General features: G+C 38.1%; 3 protein-coding genes and 2 pseudogenes across 3 annotated transcripts; 1 reads left to right on the forward strand and 4 right to left on the reverse strand.

The window, feature by feature from the left end:
• Positions 1 to 575: 575 nt before the first annotated feature.
• LOC111434322 lies at positions 576 to 3,325 on the reverse strand (annotated as a pseudogene).
• Positions 3,326 to 3,423: 98 nt separating this feature from the next.
• LOC111434321 lies at positions 3,424 to 8,175 on the reverse strand. Its single transcript, XM_023071758.1, has 6 exons — positions 7,810 to 8,175; positions 6,474 to 7,476; positions 6,201 to 6,379; positions 4,593 to 4,629; positions 4,274 to 4,341; positions 3,424 to 4,120 (listed from the first exon to the last, which is right to left on the reverse strand). Exons 1-6 carry the CDS (start codon positions 7,905 to 7,907, stop codon positions 3,652 to 3,654), a joined length of 1,854 nt encoding a protein of 617 aa, XP_022927526.1. The 5' UTR covers positions 7,908 to 8,175; the 3' UTR covers positions 3,424 to 3,651.
• Positions 8,176 to 9,554: 1,379 nt separating this feature from the next.
• On the reverse strand, positions 9,555 to 11,041 carry LOC111434324 (annotated as a pseudogene).
• A 331-nt stretch (positions 11,042 to 11,372) lies between these two features.
• On the reverse strand, positions 11,373 to 13,413 carry LOC111434326 (oxygen-evolving enhancer protein 3-2, chloroplastic-like). Its single transcript, XM_023071760.1, has 3 exons — positions 13,073 to 13,413; positions 11,758 to 12,053; positions 11,373 to 11,661 (listed from the first exon to the last, which is right to left on the reverse strand). The coding sequence occupies exons 1-3, from the start codon at positions 13,371 to 13,373 to the stop codon at positions 11,563 to 11,565; spliced, it is 696 nt and encodes a 231-aa protein (XP_022927528.1). The 5' UTR covers positions 13,374 to 13,413; the 3' UTR covers positions 11,373 to 11,562.
• A 1,000-nt stretch (positions 13,414 to 14,413) lies between these two features.
• LOC111434318 (kinesin-like protein KIN-14C) lies at positions 14,414 to 19,798 on the forward strand. Its single transcript, XM_023071755.1, has 17 exons — positions 14,414 to 14,652; positions 14,898 to 15,143; positions 15,266 to 15,410; positions 15,528 to 15,637; positions 15,714 to 15,833; positions 15,967 to 16,170; positions 16,470 to 16,679; positions 16,760 to 16,834; positions 16,928 to 17,074; positions 17,662 to 17,800; positions 17,939 to 18,048; positions 18,216 to 18,377; positions 18,458 to 18,678; positions 18,799 to 18,880; positions 18,961 to 19,065; positions 19,153 to 19,257; positions 19,362 to 19,798. Exons 1-17 carry the CDS (start codon positions 14,611 to 14,613, stop codon positions 19,539 to 19,541), a joined length of 2,403 nt encoding a protein of 800 aa, XP_022927523.1. The 5' UTR covers positions 14,414 to 14,610; the 3' UTR covers positions 19,542 to 19,798.
• Positions 19,799 to 20,711: the final 913 nt, after the last annotated feature.

Consider the following 20,711-nt stretch of genomic DNA (forward strand, 5'->3'; position numbering starts at 1 on the left):
CCTTACAAAGAATGTGTGTTAGTTAAGAGAGGTTTTCACACCCTTACAAAAAATGTTTCGTTCCTCTCTTCAACCGAGGTGGGACCTCACTATCCACCCCCTTGAGGGCCAACATCATCGCTAACACACTGTCTCATGTCTGGCTTTGATATAATTTGTAATAGCTCAAGCATACTGCTAACAAATATTGTCATTTTTTGTCTTTCCCTCTCGAGCCTCTCCTCAAAATTTTTAAAATACACCTATTGAAAGTAAAACTTCGAGGGACAACCTAGAAGTCAAAATTCAAAGACATAAGCTGATACTACTTAGAATAAATTTAAACAAAAAAGAAGAATCAAAATCCAATATTTAATGGAGTAATTTTGGATGGAGGCTATTGATTCATTAAATGCACACTCCCTCCAAAAATATTGGAAACTGGAACACATTTATTTTCACAGTTACCAAAAATGTTTGTATAAATGTCTGGAAAAAAAAACTAAATAGAAAGTGGTCACTTCGAGGATGTTTGTCTTTGTCTCTGTCTTCCACTTCTTTATTAGCTTCAATATTCGTTATCCTAATATTCAATGTTTCAAACAATCTAAAACGACAACTTCATTCATTGAAAATATATGGATCAAAACATTTGAATTCCTCTATCCCTTATATGTTACAACCTGCAAATTAACTGATCTAAGCAAACTTGTTTATAGCTCAATTAGAAAACACAGTTTGATTTTTCCTTGCTGCTATGAGCTTTGGATTCATGGCTTTCAGTTCTTCTCTTACCTGCATATTTCCATTAGCAGTGCAGGTAGAAGGAGAGACTCTTACAACTTTACTGATCATACTGCGACAGAACAAATCTATGGGGCTGTATTGCTTGGAAATCAGTGCTCTTCTACAAGGAAATTTTGGGTTTTGTGTCAAATGCTTCAAAGTTTCAGTAGATAGCTTACTGTAGTTCAGTGAAGAACAGATTTTGATCTTTTCATCTTCACATAATTCAACATGAACCTGTCAATATCAAAACTTTAGTGTTAGTTCCCACTGAAAGGAAGTTGGATTTCCTGTGAAAAATCCCACATTTTTCATTCAGTTTAATGGAAGTTCATTACCTGAAAGTAGATATCAATTGCTTGATAAAGTTTGTCATGAGATTCTCTTGAATGTGACAGTGCCATGGCTAAAGCATTAAACTTGGAGGCCTTCAAATGTGAATCTGGAGCTACTTCCATCAAGTAAAAATCCATCAATCTAGCAACTTTCTCAAATTTACAAAGCTGGAACGGGCAGATTTTGGATTCAACCTGAAAGGACTTTAAAAGTCTCAGAACCAAATTCACATCATACACATAATCCTTCCCACCGGGAGCGGGAATAAGCAAATGGCTCACTGTCAATTGATCCAATTGTGAACCCATCAAAACCTCTAGTTTGTGTTTAGATTTTATGCTTATCTTCAAACTCAGAGCTGCCTGATATATGTCAAACAAACCTTCACCAGAAAAAGAACTCTGGTGATCAAGCAAACAGAGTAAATCAATAACACGCTCAGTGATGCTCTGCTGCTCATTTAGTTCAGAATGACAAGATCTTGATTTTCTATAGAAAAAGAGAAACCTACAGATTATCTTGTGGTCAAGATTGCGTGAAACCATCATTTTTGTTACTTTCTGGATCATGTCAATATTCAAGATCACCAAATCTTGAAACCACCAAGTTGTTCTAGTGAACTTGCTGGTGGCACTATCATGGCTTTTAGTATCATAAGAATAACGAAAACTAGAGCTGGTAGAAAAAGATGAACTTGTACTTTCATAACTAGAAAAATCAAGCCTGCCAATCAGGGAATCCAAGAGTTTATGAACCAAAAATGAATCTTTCCTGACTGAAAGACAAACTTGGTACTGTTTCAAGGCCAACAGAAGCTCAGACCAGCTCCAAAATTTCAGTCCTTGGAGGGATTTTTTGGTTTCAGCTATTAAGTGGGTCTCTGCAGAATCACTAGGACATTCCAGCTCCAAGAAAAGGGCCGCATAGTGAAGAAGGACTATATTAGATGGGGTGATTTCAACTCTTCCACCATTGTAGCAAAACCTTGCAATATGTTCAAAGCCTTCAGGACCTCCAGGAAAGCCATGTAAGACAACTTTCAGACCCCTTGCTACATCTGTGGATGTTCTTATTAACTTTCTTAGCCTACCAGAGAAAGAAAGAATGATTCTCTGCAAATTTCAATTGCAAACGCTGCTGTTAGAAAATTTCTGAAAATGTTTGTTAGATAAAGCAGACAAATGAATGGAAAGGCAGTATAAGCAAATGGGTAACAGAGGAACATGAAGGGAACAGAGCTTCAGAGTAATCATGGAAACTTTTGAGGAAGCTTTCAGAGAGAACCTCTTTTGCTTTTTTACTTTATTGGAAATAGAAATGAAATGGAGTGACAAAAAAACATATATATAAAAATATTATGAACTGCATATACCTTGTCCACCATAAAAGTTGCTTCTCCATTGACATCTACTTCAAGATCACAACACACACCCATTCTTCAAAAAGAATATGAAACATATAAACGCATATGAGTTCATTCAGCTTCAGAAGATCTGCATTTGAAAAGAGAGGAAGTCTTGACACAAGATTGAAAAAATGAGAATCCTCAAGAGTTGCATGCAAGAAAAGGAAAGTGGAAAGAAAAAAGGGGAAAAGGTGGGAAGAGTTCTCTTTGAATCTTCTACTGTAACTTAACGACAGTTTTTGAGAGTTCTAACTTTCTTTCTTCTTTTTGATGCTTCTTACAACAAAAACCAAATTCAAAAGATAAATTAAAGACGGCAGAACTGAGGTGAACTGACCAAGATTGGTTGAACAACATGGTCTTAATTTCCACGACGATTCTTCTGAGAAATCTTGGGTCTGTCAAAGCACTAGTACCAAGGAATAGAAACAAAAGACAGAGCTTAAAAGTTGGAAGTTCAGAACCCAAGAAGCCGACGAGAACTGGCAGTGTCATTCCAAAGTGACGTTTGTAAGCAAATGGGCATAGGCCTAATTATTTTAGTGCGGCTTTTTCCGGTACTCAAGCCACCAATTCGTGGATAGTGGTGGTTAGGCCCTTTGGGTGGATGTTGGATCCCACAGGCTTGAAAGTCGAAACTAACAAGTCCTTTTAGTGGAAGCCAGATGTTGGGAAAAGATGCTAACTCAGTTTCTGGGCAGCCATTTTTGGCACTACGATAGAGCTTGAAGCCACAAGAGTCGACAAGCTTGGTCTTGTGGCAGGTTCTATCGTAGTGCCACCTGAATTCTAATAATGATCACTTCCTATTTGGTTAATGCAGAAAAAAAATTGCTATGAAAAATGACTTATTAAACGTAATAACAGAATTTTCTGGCAAAGAAAGTTTTCAGTAAACGATCATTCTGCAATACTACTGAATAAACATTCTCAAGGGAGAGAAAAATTCATAAAGTTTTCGCCATGAAAATTAATGAAGCAGCTGCCATGTTTCACTGAATACAATCGTTTCCACCACGTAGCAAAGCCAAACAACAAACTAAAAGTTTCAACTTCTTTTTGTTTATTGCGTTTGTTCCCACCCATTTCCTTTCCTTTCTTTTTTTTCTTTGTTATTTTTCCCACGACCGAGAAGGGTTGCTATTTTAATAACCATTAATTTGAGGTCTAGGGGATGGCCCCATTAGGCGCGAAAAAGGCATCTGAGACCGGCCTGGCAGGTTCCTTTGACTGGGAACCCTATCGGGCACGTTAGAATCTGAGACTGATCTAGAGAAGGCTTGAGCCAGCTCAAGGGCAGAAGCTACTTTCCCATAACGCAAACCAACAGCGTTTGAGGCAGGTTTCGGCTGCTGCTCAGCAGGCTTGCGCCAAGTCTCTGGTGAAGGTGGCCTCTCCAGCTGCTGCTGCTGTTGTTTTTCAGTTTCTCTATTCTTCCTTCGGTTATCACGGAAATTCCTCCTTTGCATCTCTGGATCTGCCCTGTTATCCTTCCTCTCACCCTCCTTACCTATCCTCCTTCGATCAAAAGATGGATTCTCCATTTTTCCAGACTGATGCACAGGAACAGGGGGTCCTTGAACCCTTTCAGTCCTTGAAAAATTTTCGTCAATCCTTCCAACAACAAAACGTAATGCATAAACAGTTATCAATGGAAGCTTCTTCTTTTTCCTTGTCCCCTTTTTTTCTTTTGTAGGGATGGGGGAGGGAGGAGGGCCAGAGGGGAGAGAGACAGAGAAATAATACATTCAAAGACGGCCTCAATACCTTTCGGAATTTTGTACAAGATCATTGTTGTTAATTGTGGTATTGTCAAGCCCTCGTTCCTTCAGAACCTGAGGAAAGCAAAAATCTTATCATTTAACAGGAAAATGGGGCCACAAAGAATTGGCCATTAAATAGGGGGACGTCCGCTAAACTATTTATTTGAACGCCAATAAAGAAGAGCAGGACGCTTGACTTTAAGTAATTTATTTGACTACATGCTCTAGTAGAGGAACAAAAGAAGGAATAATTTATTCAATAACAGTGCCAGATCCGTCAAAATGACGAGCAGCTGACACCCAAAACTAAAGATACAACTCACCTGCTCCCGTGGGCGAGCACCACCAAACAACGCAATCCTGCACAAGGCACGGACATTTACCTTCTATCAGCAAGGTAAGTAAAACCAAAAAAATTCCCCGACATTAAGCAAAAAAGTCCAACTTATACCAAGACTTCGGAGACAGATACGTCAGAAATACAAACTACTCCAAATCAGGCAAATGCAGAAACGTACGTGTTCTGGTTCATATCAAAAGTTTGTTAAAATTCAAATGTTGCATTTCTGAGGGAACCCACTGGCTAAGCAAACAAAAACATTATTTACAACCTGTTTACTATTTCAATATTACAAGTTCCACAGAAAAAGAAAAAAAAAACACAAGGTGTTCGGCAAATGGATTATAAGTTCGCTCTCTGTGAGAAATGTCCTTAGGACGGGATCAATAAAGAATTGAATTGAAAAATGTAAATGGAAAAAGTAGTTGAAGACCCAACGTCTGGGTCAAATACAAAAGCATTTTTCTCAAATATACTCTTGTTGTGCCAGTAGTCTCCAGCTTGATAGCCAAATATGCTTTGTTGCCCAGACGTGAGATATTTTCTGTGTTCCATAATACGGTTAACATTGAAGTATACTCTTTTCTTTTAGTTGGTGCCAATCTTCTCCAACTTGATAGTCCCAATATGCTTTGTTTCCCATACGAGGGATATTGTTGTGTTTCAGAACAAGATTAACCAATACCAACATGTTAACTAACTGATTACAATAAATTAGATTGAATTTTGCAAATTGTCTGCGGCGGTAGCTCGACATGACATGAGCTTGAGAGGAGTTCAAGAACCAATTTTCTTTTTATTTAAGAAGGGCTAAAATCTTTTCTTTTACCGGTCTTCTCCTATTTGATAGAGCCCCAGTTATGCTCTGTTGCCCAGACAAGAGATATATCACTGATAGAAAGTCCAGGTAAGCGACCCACAGAATTTGAAAACTTTACCTTTTATTTTAGAACTCAAGAACACAGTAGTACAACAAATAGAACAGATCCAGTAAAAGTAAGACCGTAAAACTTAACCTTTTATTTTATACTAAGAAGGTAGTATTATGTTCAGTTCAAATGGAGTTGAAAGATGTCACTGATAACAAAACAGAAGATGACTAGAAGGTCTATTGTATAAGGACAGCTATTCCATGAGATTATCATAACCTAAAACTTGATTTCTAAAGTTGTAAACTTCATTAAAGCATGAGAAAAATTGTGTCTTTTCGCTTGAGCCAATATGTACAATCAACTATCAAGTTAATTGGTAAATTTAAGTTTTCCAGACAAGATGTGACATTCATATATCAATGCAATCAGGAAATGCACATATAAACAAATAAAAATCAAATGGAAATGGGGGAAATGATCATGAAACAAACAAACCATGAAACCAAAAGGTAAAGCATTTCACGTATTTGGCTGCCTTGTTTTATTTACCAAGGTTGTCCCGACATCACCAAAAGTCTACAAGACATGAGCAAAGGAAAACTAAATTTAAACAAATAGCTTCCAACTATATCAGCAATATGCATCTTCAAATCGAATAGGGATGCAGAAACAGAAAACAAAGTCAAACATTATAAAAACTTGCAGTTCACGTTACTGACCTGTCTCTCCCAGAATTTCCTTCCGATTGTTCAGTGGATTGTGAACGAGGCTTCAAATTCAATTTTGGACGCTCAATTCCCTCCTTCCCACTCTCAGAGCCAGCTGAGCTAGGTTTCACAGAAATTGAATTTCCATACATTTCATTCACATTTTCAGCAGTAACAGCATCAGAAATCATCTGGCATGCCAAATTCAACCACATGAAAAGGATCAGTAAAATAACTATAAAACCGAAAGGAAAATGTATGGAGGCATAAATGAAAAGTTCATACCTGCGTATGATCAACAGTATTTGGTTCTGAGCCTGCCAATGGCTTTGTTCTTGGAAGTAATTTCAACTTTGGGCGCTCTGACACTAATGAACTCACAGGATGAAGCAAATCAGATCCACGTCCACCAGCCATTTGATTAGGATCAGAATTTTGAACTACAGCAGCATCCATTTTGGAAGATCTCTCTTTTACAGGATGATATTTAGGGACTGCGACCCTATCATGCTCTGATAAATCTTGTCTATGTGCCTCAGTTTCATTATCTATGCCAAGTCCTCTTTCAGCATGCCTAGCTAATGATGCGTCACGATGTTCCCTACCATACAATCCATCCACCCTGCCAACGGAACTACCATAACCCTTTGGCTGTACTTTAATATCTGGTTCCGAGGATGCAGCAATGACAACATCCGTTTGATAATGAACGGACTGCTTTGACTGCCACCTCCCTGAAGACACCTTTTCGAGAGCACTAGCGTGAGCAAGCTTTGAGACAGTGCTCGGTTCATCCCATGCAGAATGTGAATGCTCGTTAACCCTAGAAACCACCTCCTTCCTTGCTTGCCAAGCATTTGGCTGAGACCCAGAAAAAGCCATCCCGCTGCCGCCACCTAAATTCTGAGAAATTGCCCCTGCGTGGAGGGCGTCACTGACTCTCCCTGCGTATGAATTTACCGCACCAGCAGTTGGGAACTGCGACATTGGAGCGAACCTCCTCCCACTGGATTCATAATCAGGCTTTAACTCTGAACGACTAGGCAGAACCCTAATGCTCTCATCGCTGATGGTTCGACGTGGGGAAGTTACACCGCCGAGGGGCTTCCTTTCATCCTCGTCGAAATTCCGGCCAATGTGTGCAGTAGGAGCGAGAAATGGAGTTTTGTCATCAAAATGCCTGGTTGCCGGAGAGGAATGCGGCCTAGACCGAGGGTCCGACCTGTTCATTGGGTTCCCCCACGATGTAGGACGATCGAAACTAGTCCGATCCGAAGGTCTAACGTTTCTTCAAAAAGAGATAAAAACAATGAAATCAGCCAATTGCACTTGCAGATCTAGTTTCGAATAAATTTTACAAAAAAAGGAAAAAAAAAACTAAAAAGAACGTAGTAAATTATTGCATGGACTGGAGGATCGAGGAGGTTATATAACTCGGATCTAGTCCTTCGATCCAAACTCGCATCTAGAGGTGGAAATAACAGTCCATATCACAAAATCAAATAAATAAAACTTCTGCATAGAACTCAAATTAAAGTAAAAGAAAAAAAAAGGAAGAAAGAAAGAAAGGATTGGAAAAGGCAATAAAACGAAAACAACAACATGGTTGATCGAGACATACACCCCAGGAGCAGACGGGAGAGGGAGATCAGTGGGGATAGAGCCGCCGTGGAAGTCCTTGAGCGTCATAGTATTACCACTGACTTTCTTCTTCGACATCGCTCCGTATGGAACCCTAATTTCTTCTCGAATTCTTCAAGTTCTTCTGGTAGATGAATTGACAGAGATTTAAGTAGGAGAAAAAACGGTGAAGAAAAAAAAGAAGAGGAAGAGAAAGCCCGCAAATCGCTAGAGATGAATGGGTGTTATTGCACTAATTTTGCGTATCTCTCTGTTGATTGAACTGCAGGCGGGGCTTCCCTTTTCCTTCTCACTGCTCTCTCGCTCGCGGACCAGAGAGGATCGCCTTCTTTCTTTTCATGTCGTTCGATTGGTCGAGTTATTCTGACTCGCCGCCTCCCAGACCGTTTTGGACCGTCCGATAAATAAAATCGGCCCAACAAAGATACTCCCTTAGGCTACGGCCCAACTTTATGTGGCTGAGATTCTTTTGTTAAGGCCCAAGCCCAACATTAGACAATAATTCCAACCTACTTTAACCATGTCTAAAATTTTTTAAATATTACTAAAAATGTAAATTTTAATAAGATTTATTAATTATAAAATAATCCTACATGTAATTCTAAATACACACGAAATTATTTCTGGTTGGCCTAATCGAGCAACCCAACTCAACTTGGGTTTTAAATTATCTAGTTGTGTTTGATTTTTTTCTAAACTCAAGTAGGTCGGTCCGGTTCCCAAATTGAAGACCTTAAAAATTGGGTTAAACTAAAACGATCCAGTTATGTATGATTTTTAAGCTCAGCCCATATTACCCATATTCTTTTATATACAATTGTCCAAACCTAACTCAGTCTCTCGTTCTTCTTGCTTCTTTTTACGTCGTTCCAAACATTTGTAGGTTTTTTTGTTCAAAATTTTTCATCTCAATCTTTTTTTTTTTGTTGTGAATTTTCTTTTAAACGAAGAGTACGAATTAATTGCATAATTTTCCTCTCAATCATTTTATTTCAATTTGGATAAAAATATGAAAGTTGTAATTTTGTTTTAATTCATTAGAGTTTGTTTTAATTTGTTAGAGTGATTTCAAATACAATACACCACCCATGAGTGTTTCAGGGAAGTAATTCTCGCCCATTAGAAATAACTCGGATATGTTCCTTGGGTTCTCCAACAAAAAAATACAAGCGCTAAATTTTTCATTTTTGTGAAAAGTATTGTCCTTAGGACACTTCATATGAAACTAGTATCGAGTGAAAACATTTAAGAAAACAACATAAAAATATCAATTTAGAGAGCAAAGTAAATAATAAACTATACTAATATTTCAATCGTTGACACGTTGTAATGGTAGGAACATAAATTTTTGTGATAAATAGTTTTAAAAAAAACAAAATGTCAATTATAGGGTTCTCACGACACACTTTAAATTCCATTCATATATTCTTCTACGTAACTTTCATCCATAATTTTTTTTTTTTTTTTTTGTAAATTGATAGTTGTTTACCGAATTAGGAGATTTATAAAGTCTCTTTTCAAGTCATGTTTTAATTATTCATTTTATTGCAAAGATTTTAAAGAAAGAATACTTTAAAATTAGGTAATAAAAAAAAAGTCTCGATCCCATGAGAGGTCTATTATTTCTCTTTAAAATGTAAAAAAAAAAATACAATTGGAAAAAAAAAATTAAGCTTAATTACGTGGAAGAATTTTAAAAATTAAAATAAAATGCAAGCGTATTATTCAATCAGTTGATGGAGTGGTCTCAGTTGGTGCTGGTTTAGCACATATGGGAGAGTTTTGCTTTCCAGAAATAATCGGTTTCACATTTGCACACTCAGACACAATTGGCCCTTCTTTACCACTATAAGTGAGGTCAATATCAGCAACTTCCACATCCGGATTACTTTTACTGCAAACAAATTTAATTGCAACCGGACTAGTAGATGTGCCCCTGATATTCTTGAAACTAACTTTGCTAATCTTAATTGTTGATGGAACCTGGATGTTCAAAATAAACATTAATTAATATTTGTTCAAAAGATAATTAGTTGGAATCCAACAAGGTTCGATTTTAATCCATACCTCTCGGTTGCATTGATTCCATGGGCAATATTCTTGATCTATGATGATAGGGTTAGTAACATTAACCATTTCAATATCTTAAAAATGCATGTCAGAGGCTAGGTATGAGACGACAGTATCTGACCATGATTTGATCCTGACACCATTTGAAGTACCGATCAATTTGCATTTCTTCACTGTAACTTCTACCACTTCTTTTTCAGTTTTATACTTGCCCAAGCTGCCTATGCTAATGCCATGTCCTGGTCCGCAAGTAACATCACTAATAGTTATTTTTTTGTTAGTGTATCCTACCGATATACAATCATGTCCCGTTGCAATTACGGTATTGAGAATGTTAACTTCTTCTGAATCACCCAAGTGAATTCCATCAGTGTTGGGACTATGGTTGCAGTAATTTTCAGGTGATCGAAGGTAAGATTCTTGCCTGCCAAAACATTGATATAAAAATTCATACTATCCAATGAAGTTATGTCCTTCACTATCGAATTTGTGATGAAATTGAACTTCAAATTCTGCTCGTTTTAAACAAACAAAGAAAAAACACTCCCGTGTTAAAACATATAATGCCAATCCAAATTATGAGGTTTTTTTTCTATAATTAAATTAGTATGGACATTTACCATGGGAAGCTTTTTGCATATTTTCTTTAGGTGGCAATCGTTATTTTCCCAACCAGCTTTTCCTTAGCCATCGAAAACTCCAGTACCTGACAATGTCAAATGATCGATATATTCCATAACCAGCAACCCATCTCCTTCCGTGTCGGTAGGAGAAGCTTGTAATGTTCCTTCAACTTGAAGCTCAATAGAACTTCTACATGGACCTTTGAGTGATTCAGCTAATTGATAAATTCCTGTTGGAACCAATACTTTACTTGGAGTACAATCGACGCACATGCTTCCTTCCATGCATCTGTTAAAGCCTGTGAATTCAACCATTTCATTTGAGAAAAATATTTTATACAAAATGAAAATTTGGTTTATCAACTTAAACAAATGTACACGTACTTGAGTAATATCAGCATTAGGTTTGGCACCGAATGTCTTAACATCGAAAACACCATCAGTAGCATCGGATTAACCACTAGATACCAACAATAACAATAGTGGTATTAATGCCATAAACTTTGATATCAATTCCATACTTTGCGTTATTTTCTTTTGGTTCAACTTTCCATGGTTCAACTTTCCAAACTTCTTAATCCATTTCAATGCATTCATCCAACTCAAATTCTCTTTATATACCAAGAGAAAAATACCCCATTCCCAATTCTTATTAACTAAGTTTGTTAAAAAAAAAATCAATGTTGTTGAAGTTAAACTCTTGTGCGTCTATAATTGGCTTTTCCTTAAACGTTGTAGGACTCCTTCTCCTTAACCTAATTAATTCCTTAAATTTTCTCTGTGAGATAAACATGCATATCAGTCTATAGAATTACATCACATCGCCAACCAGTAGTATAAAATATATGCTCTTAACTTAACTATGTCAATATAATTCTGTGTCGAACAAATATTTGTAAATCTCGAAGGTATAGCTATAACGAAAATATGTGTAGGACTCTATTAAATTGTAAACGTGCTTTAGAGGCTGAATATAACATTAGTTCAAGCGGGTATGTTCACAAATAATTTTACATCACATTAGCAGAAAAGCTGTTGCTCTAACCAATCTTGGCGAGGACATCGTTGAGGGTTGACACGGTCTGAGCGTAATACTTCTCTGCTTCTGAGCTGCTCTTGATCTTTGCTGCATAATCCAACTGCAAGTTGCCCATTTGAAGGTGGGTGGACAAAGAAAACGTCAGAAACAATAGAACAGATGTAATTGAATCAATGCTAAATTTTGGAATACTAACGTTGTTGATGTCTTGGAAGAGCTTTCCAGTGAGATCCTTAAGGGCTTGCTTCTCTTCCTTAGGCTTGGCAGAAATGATTGTCTTGAGATCATAACGGAGGTACTCTGCTTTGAGACGAAGGTCATCGCGGACGAATGGCCAAGCCTTTTTGTCTATTGATTCCTTTACATTGATGATGTCCTTGGCTGACTCTTTCGCCCTCGCCACCGCCATCTCTGGGCTTTGTGGTTGCAGGAAGAACCTATCTTTAAGTGGCAGATCCAAGTCCCTTGCCTGGTCTGAGTTCAGAGTCCCAGCTGCAACAATCAAAACATTGCCATCAATTTTAATTGATATTGTTCACTTTCGATGTAAATTTCGGAATTAGCTGATGTGGGACTTTCATCATCCAACACCTCACTTCGACTCCTTTAGAGTCTTAGTCATTTTTTACTATGCCTTCGAGGAGGGTTGACTCCTTTTTCTTTTCGAGTCCTTTGTTCGACATTTAAGGATTTACCAATCTAATGGAACTAAGTTTAGGGCATGACTCCGATACCATGTTAGACGAACACGACTCTTTACCAATCTATTGGCACAACTAAATTTAAGGTGTGACTCCGATACCATGTTAGACAAACACGACTCTTTACCCATCTATTGGCACAACTAAATTTAGGGTGTGACTCCGATACCATGTTAGACAAACACGACTCTTTACCAATCTATTGGCACAACTAAGTTTAAGGAATGACTCTGATACCATGTTAGACGAACACGACTCTTTACCAATCTATTGGCACAACTAAGTTTAGGGCATGACTCCGATACCATGTTAGACAAACACGACTCTTTACCAATCTATTGGCACAACTAAGTTTAAGGCATGACTCTGATACCATGTTTGACGAACACGACTCTTTACCAATCTATTGGCACAACTAAGTTTAGGGCATGACTCTGATACCATGTTAGACGAACACGACTCTTTACCAATCTATTGGCACAACTAAGTTTAGGGCATGACTCTGATACCATGTTAGACGAATACGACTCTTTACCAATCTATTGACACAACTAAGTTTAGGGCATGACTCTGATACCATGTTAGACGAACACGACTCTCTCCAGAATGGTATGATATTGTCCAATTTGAGCATAAGCTCTCATGGCTTTACTTTCGGTTTCTCCAAAAGACCTCACATAAATGGAGAGAGTATTTTTTTTATTATAAACTCATGATCATTCCCTAAATTAGCTTTTTTGGGACTTTCATCATTCAACAAATTTCAATGTAGCTCATGGATTGCGATTAATTTAATGTTTATTCACTTACGGAGTCCACCGGAGGGAGGGGGCGGGGGGCCGAGCTTGATGGGCTTAGCATCAGCGAGAACGGCTTGAACGAACGAGGCAGAGGTGACACCGGCCGCGACCAAGCCAAGAACGGCCCTGCGGCTGGTCTCTGGCTCAGCAGGCACTTGCTGAGCTCTGATCATCAACCCAGACCGGGGGACGGAGGACCTGCTGCTGCTGCTGCCGCCGCCAGCCACACTCAATCGGGTAGAGCCGCTAATTTGAAGGCTACCTTCCAACACAGCCTGAGAGGAACCGCAGAACCCTGCCATTGATGCCATTTCTTCCACCACCAACCTTCGGAATACCTTTTTGTTTATGTGAGACACAGAGTCGTTGGGGGCGCCACCTTATCTGCCATTCACTTAGATAAGTTGGATCCGGTTTGAACCAATTGTGTATCAACACGTGTGAAGTGATTCTTCCTCTTTGGATTGGATAGGTTCCAGCATGGACAACTAAAATTTCACCTCGTGGACTTCACGAAATCATATAAAACATTATTCATATTATTTAATTTCTTCATTTGTCCACTAATTTACGTAAATTATATTTTATATAGTGCTTTAGTTGGATGATGAAAATCCCACCTCGATTAAATTTGAAGAATGATCATGAGTTTATAATCAAATAATACTCTTTTCATTGGTTTGATGCCTTTTTGGAAGCCAAAAGCAAAACAATGAGAGCTTATGCTCAAACTGAACAATATGGATAGTCGTGTTCGTCAACTAAATTAATTAATAATTTCGATATAACTTAAGTAATCCAAATCTAAGTCGTCGGAACCTTATAATCCATTTATTTTGTTTTATTTTGGTGTTGCCCACTACTATTTATCTCGAGTAAAAAAAATTCAGACAATCGCAGGAAAAATTTAATTTAAATAAATTACTATAAAAAAAATGAACATTAAATAAAGTATGACAGTGACCACTCTTAGTGGTAAGCCAACGGTGTAATTGACAATTTAATGGATTAACTTTTTAAATAAAAAGTGGTTAGTGAATTATTAAAAACTATTAATTAACTTTAGAGCTCTAAAAGATTTTGTTTTAGCATTTAAAAATTGAATTTTTTAAAAACCCTTTCTTAAAGATTTTGTGTCATGTATGTGTTTAAATTTGTTGGCATAATCGGATAAAAACATAATATATTTTTAATGTATTTTATTAAAGGTGGGAAATAATTGTATTTATTTAGGCCTGAAAAGGCAGTAAGGCCCAAAAGAAAGAGCCCGGCCCAAATGAGTAACGTCTCTATTGCGGAGCGGGTGCGGCCCTACCGCCAATTCAAATTTCAAAATCTTGTGTGCCCTTTTTTCCCCTCTTCGACCCGAGAGACACTGAACCAGATCTCAACGTTCCATTTTGTGTTCCTCCACAGACTTCCCATAGCCCCTACAACTGTTCATCTTTCAAATTTCCGGCTCCAATCGATATCTTCCACCGCCGTTGGGCTCATTTTGGGAACTATCCAGGACTTTATCGGGTTGATCCTTTCTGGATTTGAAGAAAGATGGCATCTAGAAACCAGAATAGGCCCCCTCGCAGTCCAGCTGTAAGTCGACTCTGATCTTTGATATTGTTCTATTTGTTAGGATGATAGGAAAATTAGCAAATACAACTTCATTTCTTCTCGTCAGGCTGTCATAATCGAGGGTTTCATGATTACTTCTTTGTTTATTTTATATTGCTGTACTAAGAACTAAGAGCAAGTTAAAAATGGTTTAGTTTCGGAGCCCTTCAAATCAAAATTGTATTGTATTACTTACGTCACGACTGTTTTCTGAAACAATCATGCAGATAAAGGATGTTCCAGACGATGTTCCATTTGACAAACGGAGGAAGATTGCAGCTGGAAGAATTTTAGGGCCTGCAGCCGGTGCCCGAGGAAGACAGCCGTTTGTAGATGTTAATAATAGGCAGGGGGTTTCTGCTAATGATGCGTGTAGCACCGAGGATTCTGAATGTGGCACCATGGAGTTCACAAAAGAAGAGATTGATGCATTGTTAAGTGAGAAGTTGAAAGGGAAAAAATTTGATCTGAAGGTTGGATGACTGACATTTTTCTTCGAGCTGTTTTTTTAATAATTGAACTTTCTTCTTGCATCTTCTTGTCCGATACTGTTTTGCTTAGCTGATATTCGACTTTCATGGCACCAATTTGTTAGGGGAAAGTTGATCAAATCACTGATCATAATAAGAGGCTCAAGCATTGCGTAAAATGGTTACAACAAATCGAGGAAAGCCATGTACTTGAGGAGGAAAGACTTCGAACTGCTCTGGAATCTGCTGAGAAAAAATGCTCTGCTATAGGTAATTCTACAGTGCTGGCTTTCTTAGGCTCTTACTGCTGCCAGATAATTTGATATATATTTTGGAAGATATTAACAAAGAGGAATCCTATGTCATATTGTACCACCTATTTTTCAGAGTTGGAAATGAAAGAAAGAGAAGAGGAGTACTCTTCCACTATTTCAGTGCTAAGGAATGATGTTTCATCGTTGGAAGAGAGATTTGCAAAAGAAGAATCACACAAGTTGGTAGGTTTATAGATTGTTCATGCTTACTGTTTCTTTGTTTTCCGATAGCTATTAATACTTTTTTCCCATTCTTTAGGATGCAATGGAGTGTCATAAAAGAGAGAAAGATGCCCGACTTGCGGCCGAGAACTTACAAGCTTCTCTTAGAGGTGACCTCGAGAAAGCTCTCCAAGAGAAATTAGCCGCTGAAAAGAGGGTAAAAATAGCTTACATTGGAGTTTAAATGATTTTCCATGAGCATTTTTTTTTTGAAGAACAGATATTTTCTTAGCTGATTTTTGTTGTAGTTTGACTTACAATTGCAATCCTCACTCCTTGAAAATTTACAGCTTGCCTCTAATGAGGATTTGTACAAGAGGGCACAAGAGTATAATATCAGTCTTCAACAGTATAATAGTAAACTCCAAGCTGATCTTGATACGACCAGTGAGTCACTCAAACGAGTAGGAATGGAGAAAATGACAGTTGTGGAGAACCTTAGCACACTGAGGGGCCACAATAAGACGCTGCAGGACCAGTTAAAATCTTTAAAAGTACGGCGATTCTTAATCTTTGAGCTGCATAACTGTTTTTCTTTTACCTTCTCTTTTTACTCATGGAACGCGGCTTGACAAGATTTTCAAGAACTTGTTCTATCTATTCACCGATTTTACTTTTCCCCATGACCCTTTACAAGTAATGGGGGTGCAACCTATATCCTAGTGTAGAAGTTCATGCTTGTGTGAAACTCTTTTTAGTAGTCTAATTTTGTATTTTGCTGCAATAGTCTCTGTCAAGAATTGTTATAATTGCATGGCCTGTCGAATAAGTGGCAGTTGATCATCTCGTATAGGCTTCATTAGACGAGGCAGTGAAGCAAAAAGATTCTTTGACGAATGATATCAAGTGTCTTCGTGAAGAGCTACAACAAGTGAGAAATGATCGTGACCGTCTAACGAGTCAGGCGCTGGCCTTGGCCGCCGAAGTGGAGAAACTTACAGAGGTCAGCGGTAAATCATGTAATGAGTTGGATAACCTGACAGTTAAAGCAAATGCCTTGGAGGTAAAGGCCATAACTATGTTTACTGACTGAAGTTCTTGGCGTCTCAATCTTTTTAAAAAGAAACCTTTTCTTCCCTTCAGGAGACTTGCTCTTCACAAAGGGAGCAAATACGTGTGCTTGATCACCAACTAACAGCTGCAAATGAGAGATTAAAAGTAAGTGATAGTTACTCATGAATTGCTTATTATATTGTTTTTGTGGAACATACGTTTCCTATCTTAATTAAATGTTTCTTTTTTTCCTCATAGATGGCAGATTTATCTGCTTTCCATACAAGGTCAGAATATGAAGAACAGAAAAGGTATATCAGTGACCTACAAAGCCGCCTGGCAGATGCAGAGCAGCAAATTACGGAGGGAGAGAAGTTGAGAAAAAAACTTCACAATACAATACTGGTAACGTTCATGTGCTTACTTCTGTTGGTTTAGGTCATTAGTTTTGAGAATTCCGGTGTCTCACGATAAGTAAGGGGAAGATTATGGGTATATAAGCGAGAGACACTATCTTCATTAGTTTGAAGCCTTTTGGATAAATTAAAAGTAAAGTCATGAGAGCTTATGCTCAAATTGGACAATATTATACCATTGTGGAGGTTAGTTATTTAAAATGGTATAGAGTCATTACTTATCTATGCCAATAGCATTCTCAAGCGTCGAACAAATAAATTGTGAGTCTCGAAAGTGTAATTATAGCGACTTAGGAGTCGAATAAAGGATTTACTTTGTTCGAGGGTTTGAGAGAAAGAGTCAAGCTTCAATTAAGAGTGGAAGGAAGTTGTTTTAGGACTCAAGAAAAGAAGTCCTCGGAGAGGCTCTATGATATTCTTCGAACTTCGAAGAGAGAATTGTTGAGAATTGTTGGAGTCTCACACCAGGGAAGGGGGAGAAGGAGGATGATCATTGAGAGACACTGGGGAGAGTTTTGTTGTACCTAAAAATGAGGTGGTTAGCTTTTATATTTATTTTATTTTCTCCATGCACAGGAATTAAAAGGGAATATTCGTGTATTCTGTCGAGTGCGACCCCTGCTACCAGATGACGGTGTAGGAGCAGAATCCACAGTTATTTCTTATCCAACATCAGCGGAAACTCTTGGCCGGGGTATCGATTTGTCACAAAGTGGTATGAAGAAGTTCATGTTTGTGCAGCAATTCGTTAGAACTGAACTTTTATGTTTGCAATCAACGCATGATATATTTGCCTTCGATCCGTATTGACTAGAGGCTAATCTTCTATTCAATGTATTTATGTTCTTAACAGGGCAGAAATATCCCTTCACATTTGACAAGGTGTTTAATCATGAGGCTTCTCAACAAGATGTTTTTGTAGAAATAACCCAGCTGGTGCAGAGTGCACTGGATGGCTACAAGGTAACGTTTCTTCCCTCCCTTTTTGCGATTCCTTGTGAATAGAGTGCTTCAGACTATAATGATGCGAGGATTATTCCTCTTCTTGTTCCTCCCTATTTTCTGCTTAATGATATACCACTTCTGATGCCTTGTTGAAAAGAAAACTTACCGACCCGGTATTTTGTCAGGTTTGCATATTTGCTTATGGTCAGACAGGATCCGGTAAAACTTATACAATGATGGGAAGGCCCGAAGCGCCAGAGCAGAAAGGGTTGATACCACGATCTCTGGAACAGATATTTCAAGCTAGTCAATCCCTTCAATCTCAGGGCTGGAAATACAAAATGCAGGTAAAACAAACAATCTTATTTTGATCATCAATTGTATTCTATAATCATAGTAGTCCCTTATAAGCAAATGCTTATTGTAGGTTTCCATGTTAGAAATATATAACGAAACCATCCGTGATCTACTGTCAACACATAGATCTAGTGGTTCTGACATAACAAGGACAGAAAATAGTGTTCTTGGTAAACAGTACACCATCAAACATGATGCAAACGGGAACACGCACGTTTCAGATCTCACCATCGTCGATGTCTGCAGTATGAGAGAGATATCTTCACTCTTACAGCAGGCTGCCCACAGCAGGTGCATTACTTTGAGAACGATAATTGAACGCTGAATTTCTTTTACCCTATATAGTTTATGTGCAAATTAGAGGATCAGGGTGGGCGACAGAATTTAATGTGAATTGGATTTGATTCTCAGGTCCGTAGGAAGGACTCAAATGAACGAGCAGTCATCAAGAAGTCATTTGGTATTTACACTGCGTATATCAGGCATAAATGAGGTAGGTTTCCTTATAATCCGCACGCATGAACAATTTATTTACAGTATGCATCAGCTGAAATTTTTCTTTCACTTTCCCAGAGCACTGAACAACAAGTCCAGGGGGTTCTAAATCTCATTGATCTTGCTGGGAGTGAACGGCTTTCAAGGAGTGGGGCAACTGGGGATCGGTTGAAGGAAACACAGGTTCTCATTCTTTGAGCCTAGTGTCTAATAACTCTTTTCTGCAATAATTATGCTCACTTCCATGTTTCCTGACTATATCATCATCAGGCTATCAACAAAAGTTTGTCTTGTTTGAGTGATGTCATATTTGCGTTGGCTAAGAAGGAAGACCATGTCCCGTTTAGGAACTCCAAGCTTACGTATCTTCTCCAGGCACGTGATTTCTCTAAGTCTTTTGATCTTTTACTAGTATACTGTTAGTTAGACACTGGCCATATTCATCATAGATGAGACTAACTAGTTTGTTATGTATGCAGCCATGCCTAGGCGGAGACTCAAAAACTCTGATGTTTGTGAATATCTCCCCCGACCCATCATCTGTGAATGAATCACTTTGCTCCCTTCGGTTTGCGGCCAGAGTGAATGCGTGTGAAATTGGAATCCCTCGCCGGCAAACAACCATGCGACCTGTGGATTCCCGCTTGAGTTATGGCTAAAATTGAGTTAGTTGTACTCTGCTGCATTTGCATACATAAATCTTATTTGCGTCACAGGGTTGTAGTATTACACTTAGTGTTGTAGATGTTTGGTGTTGGGATCAACCACTAATTTGTATCAATATCAGGCTTAGAATCATCAGGCTGTGCGCTTTTAACATGAGTTTTCAATTCTTACTTTTCTGTACAACAGGTTATGGTTTTATGAACCTTAGCATAAATATCTCATATTTCTAATTCTAATCCTTCGTTCTGTACTTTGTAAATGATATTGATTAATGTTTGATATCTATTTCTTATCATTCGATTTCCAAATATATCAACGGATATGATCAATCCATGTTGAGGATAATAATGCAAAGGGATTGGGAAGATCATCTGGTACTATTTCAAAGCTTGCTGCTTTCTTGTGAAGCTAGTGAAGAATCAAATCAAATCATATCAAACAAGTTGGATAAGATTAAATTAAGAGTGGGGTCGGATTCGTAACCAAAATTATAGCAATGTTTATCTCGTATAATCCAATCGTGCAAATGTTTAGATTACAACGAATTTCCATTATCAATCGCTGAAAGACTTGGAAAGATTCTGAGTTGCTGAAAGTGGAGATGGAGGGGAACAGTTTCGAAGGATCAGGGTTTGTGAAATTAGAGTCGAGGATGGTTGGAATGAAAAGATCCGTGATTATATAAGTAAGAGATATTATTGCACTCTAGATTTTTGGAGAAGTCAAAAGTAAAACTATAAGAATTAATGTATGAGTGTGAGATGGAGGAGAACTAAACATTTATTATAAAGGTGTGGAAACCTTTCCCTAACGTATGCGTTTTAAAATTGTGAGGCTGACGTCTATATGTAATGGGTCAAAGCAAACAATATCTGCTAGCAGTGAATTTGGACGGTTACAAATGATACCAAAGTTAGATACCGAATAGTGTGCCAACGAGGACACTGGCCCTCAAATGGGATGGATTGTGAAATTCTACATTAGTTAGGACACTGGCCCTCAAATGGGATGGATTGTGAAATTCTACATTAGTTAGGACACTGGCCCTCAAATGGGATGGATTGTGAAATTCTACATTAGTTAGGACACTGGCCCTCAAATGGGATGGATTGTGAAATTCTACATTAGTTAGGACACTGACCCTCAAATGGGATGGATTGTGA

This window comes from Cucurbita moschata, unplaced genomic scaffold (assembly GCF_002738365.1).
Source record: "Cucurbita moschata cultivar Rifu unplaced genomic scaffold, Cmos_1.0 Cmo_Scf00044, whole genome shotgun sequence".
NCBI classification, from domain to species: Eukaryota; Viridiplantae; Streptophyta; class Magnoliopsida; order Cucurbitales; family Cucurbitaceae; genus Cucurbita; species Cucurbita moschata.

Bases quoted from the DNA above. Each gene is read 5' to 3' on its own strand.
- LOC111434321 (XM_023071758.1), bottom strand. From the start codon at position 7,907: ATGTCGAAGAAGAAAGTCAGTGGTAATACTATGACGCTCAAGGACTTC. The intron at 4,630-6,200 runs GTCAGTAACGTG...TGCCTTGTGCAG, and splicing joins GGAAATTCTGGGAGAGACAG to GATTGCGTTGTTTGGTGGTG. The intron at 4,121-4,273 runs GTATTGAGGCCG...TGTTGTTGGAAG, and splicing joins CTTGTACAAAATTCCGAAAG to GATTGACGAAAATTTTTCAA.
- LOC111434326 (XM_023071760.1), bottom strand. From the start codon at position 13,373: ATGGCATCAATGGCAGGGTTCTGCGGTTCCTCTCAGGCTGTGTTGGAA. The intron at 12,054-13,072 runs GTAAGTGAATAA...TGATTGTTGCAG, and splicing joins CCCTCCCTCCGGTGGACTCC to CTGGGACTCTGAACTCAGAC. The intron at 11,662-11,757 runs GTTAGTATTCCA...GGCAACTTGCAG, and splicing joins TCTTCCAAGACATCAACAAC to TTGGATTATGCAGCAAAGAT.
- LOC111434318 (XM_023071755.1), top strand. From the start codon at position 14,611: ATGGCATCTAGAAACCAGAATAGGCCCCCTCGCAGTCCAGCT. The intron at 16,680-16,759 runs GTAAAGGCCATA...TCTTCCCTTCAG, and splicing joins TTAAAGCAAATGCCTTGGAG to GAGACTTGCTCTTCACAAAG. The intron at 18,881-18,960 runs GTAGGTTTCCTT...TCACTTTCCCAG, and splicing joins GTATATCAGGCATAAATGAG to AGCACTGAACAACAAGTCCA.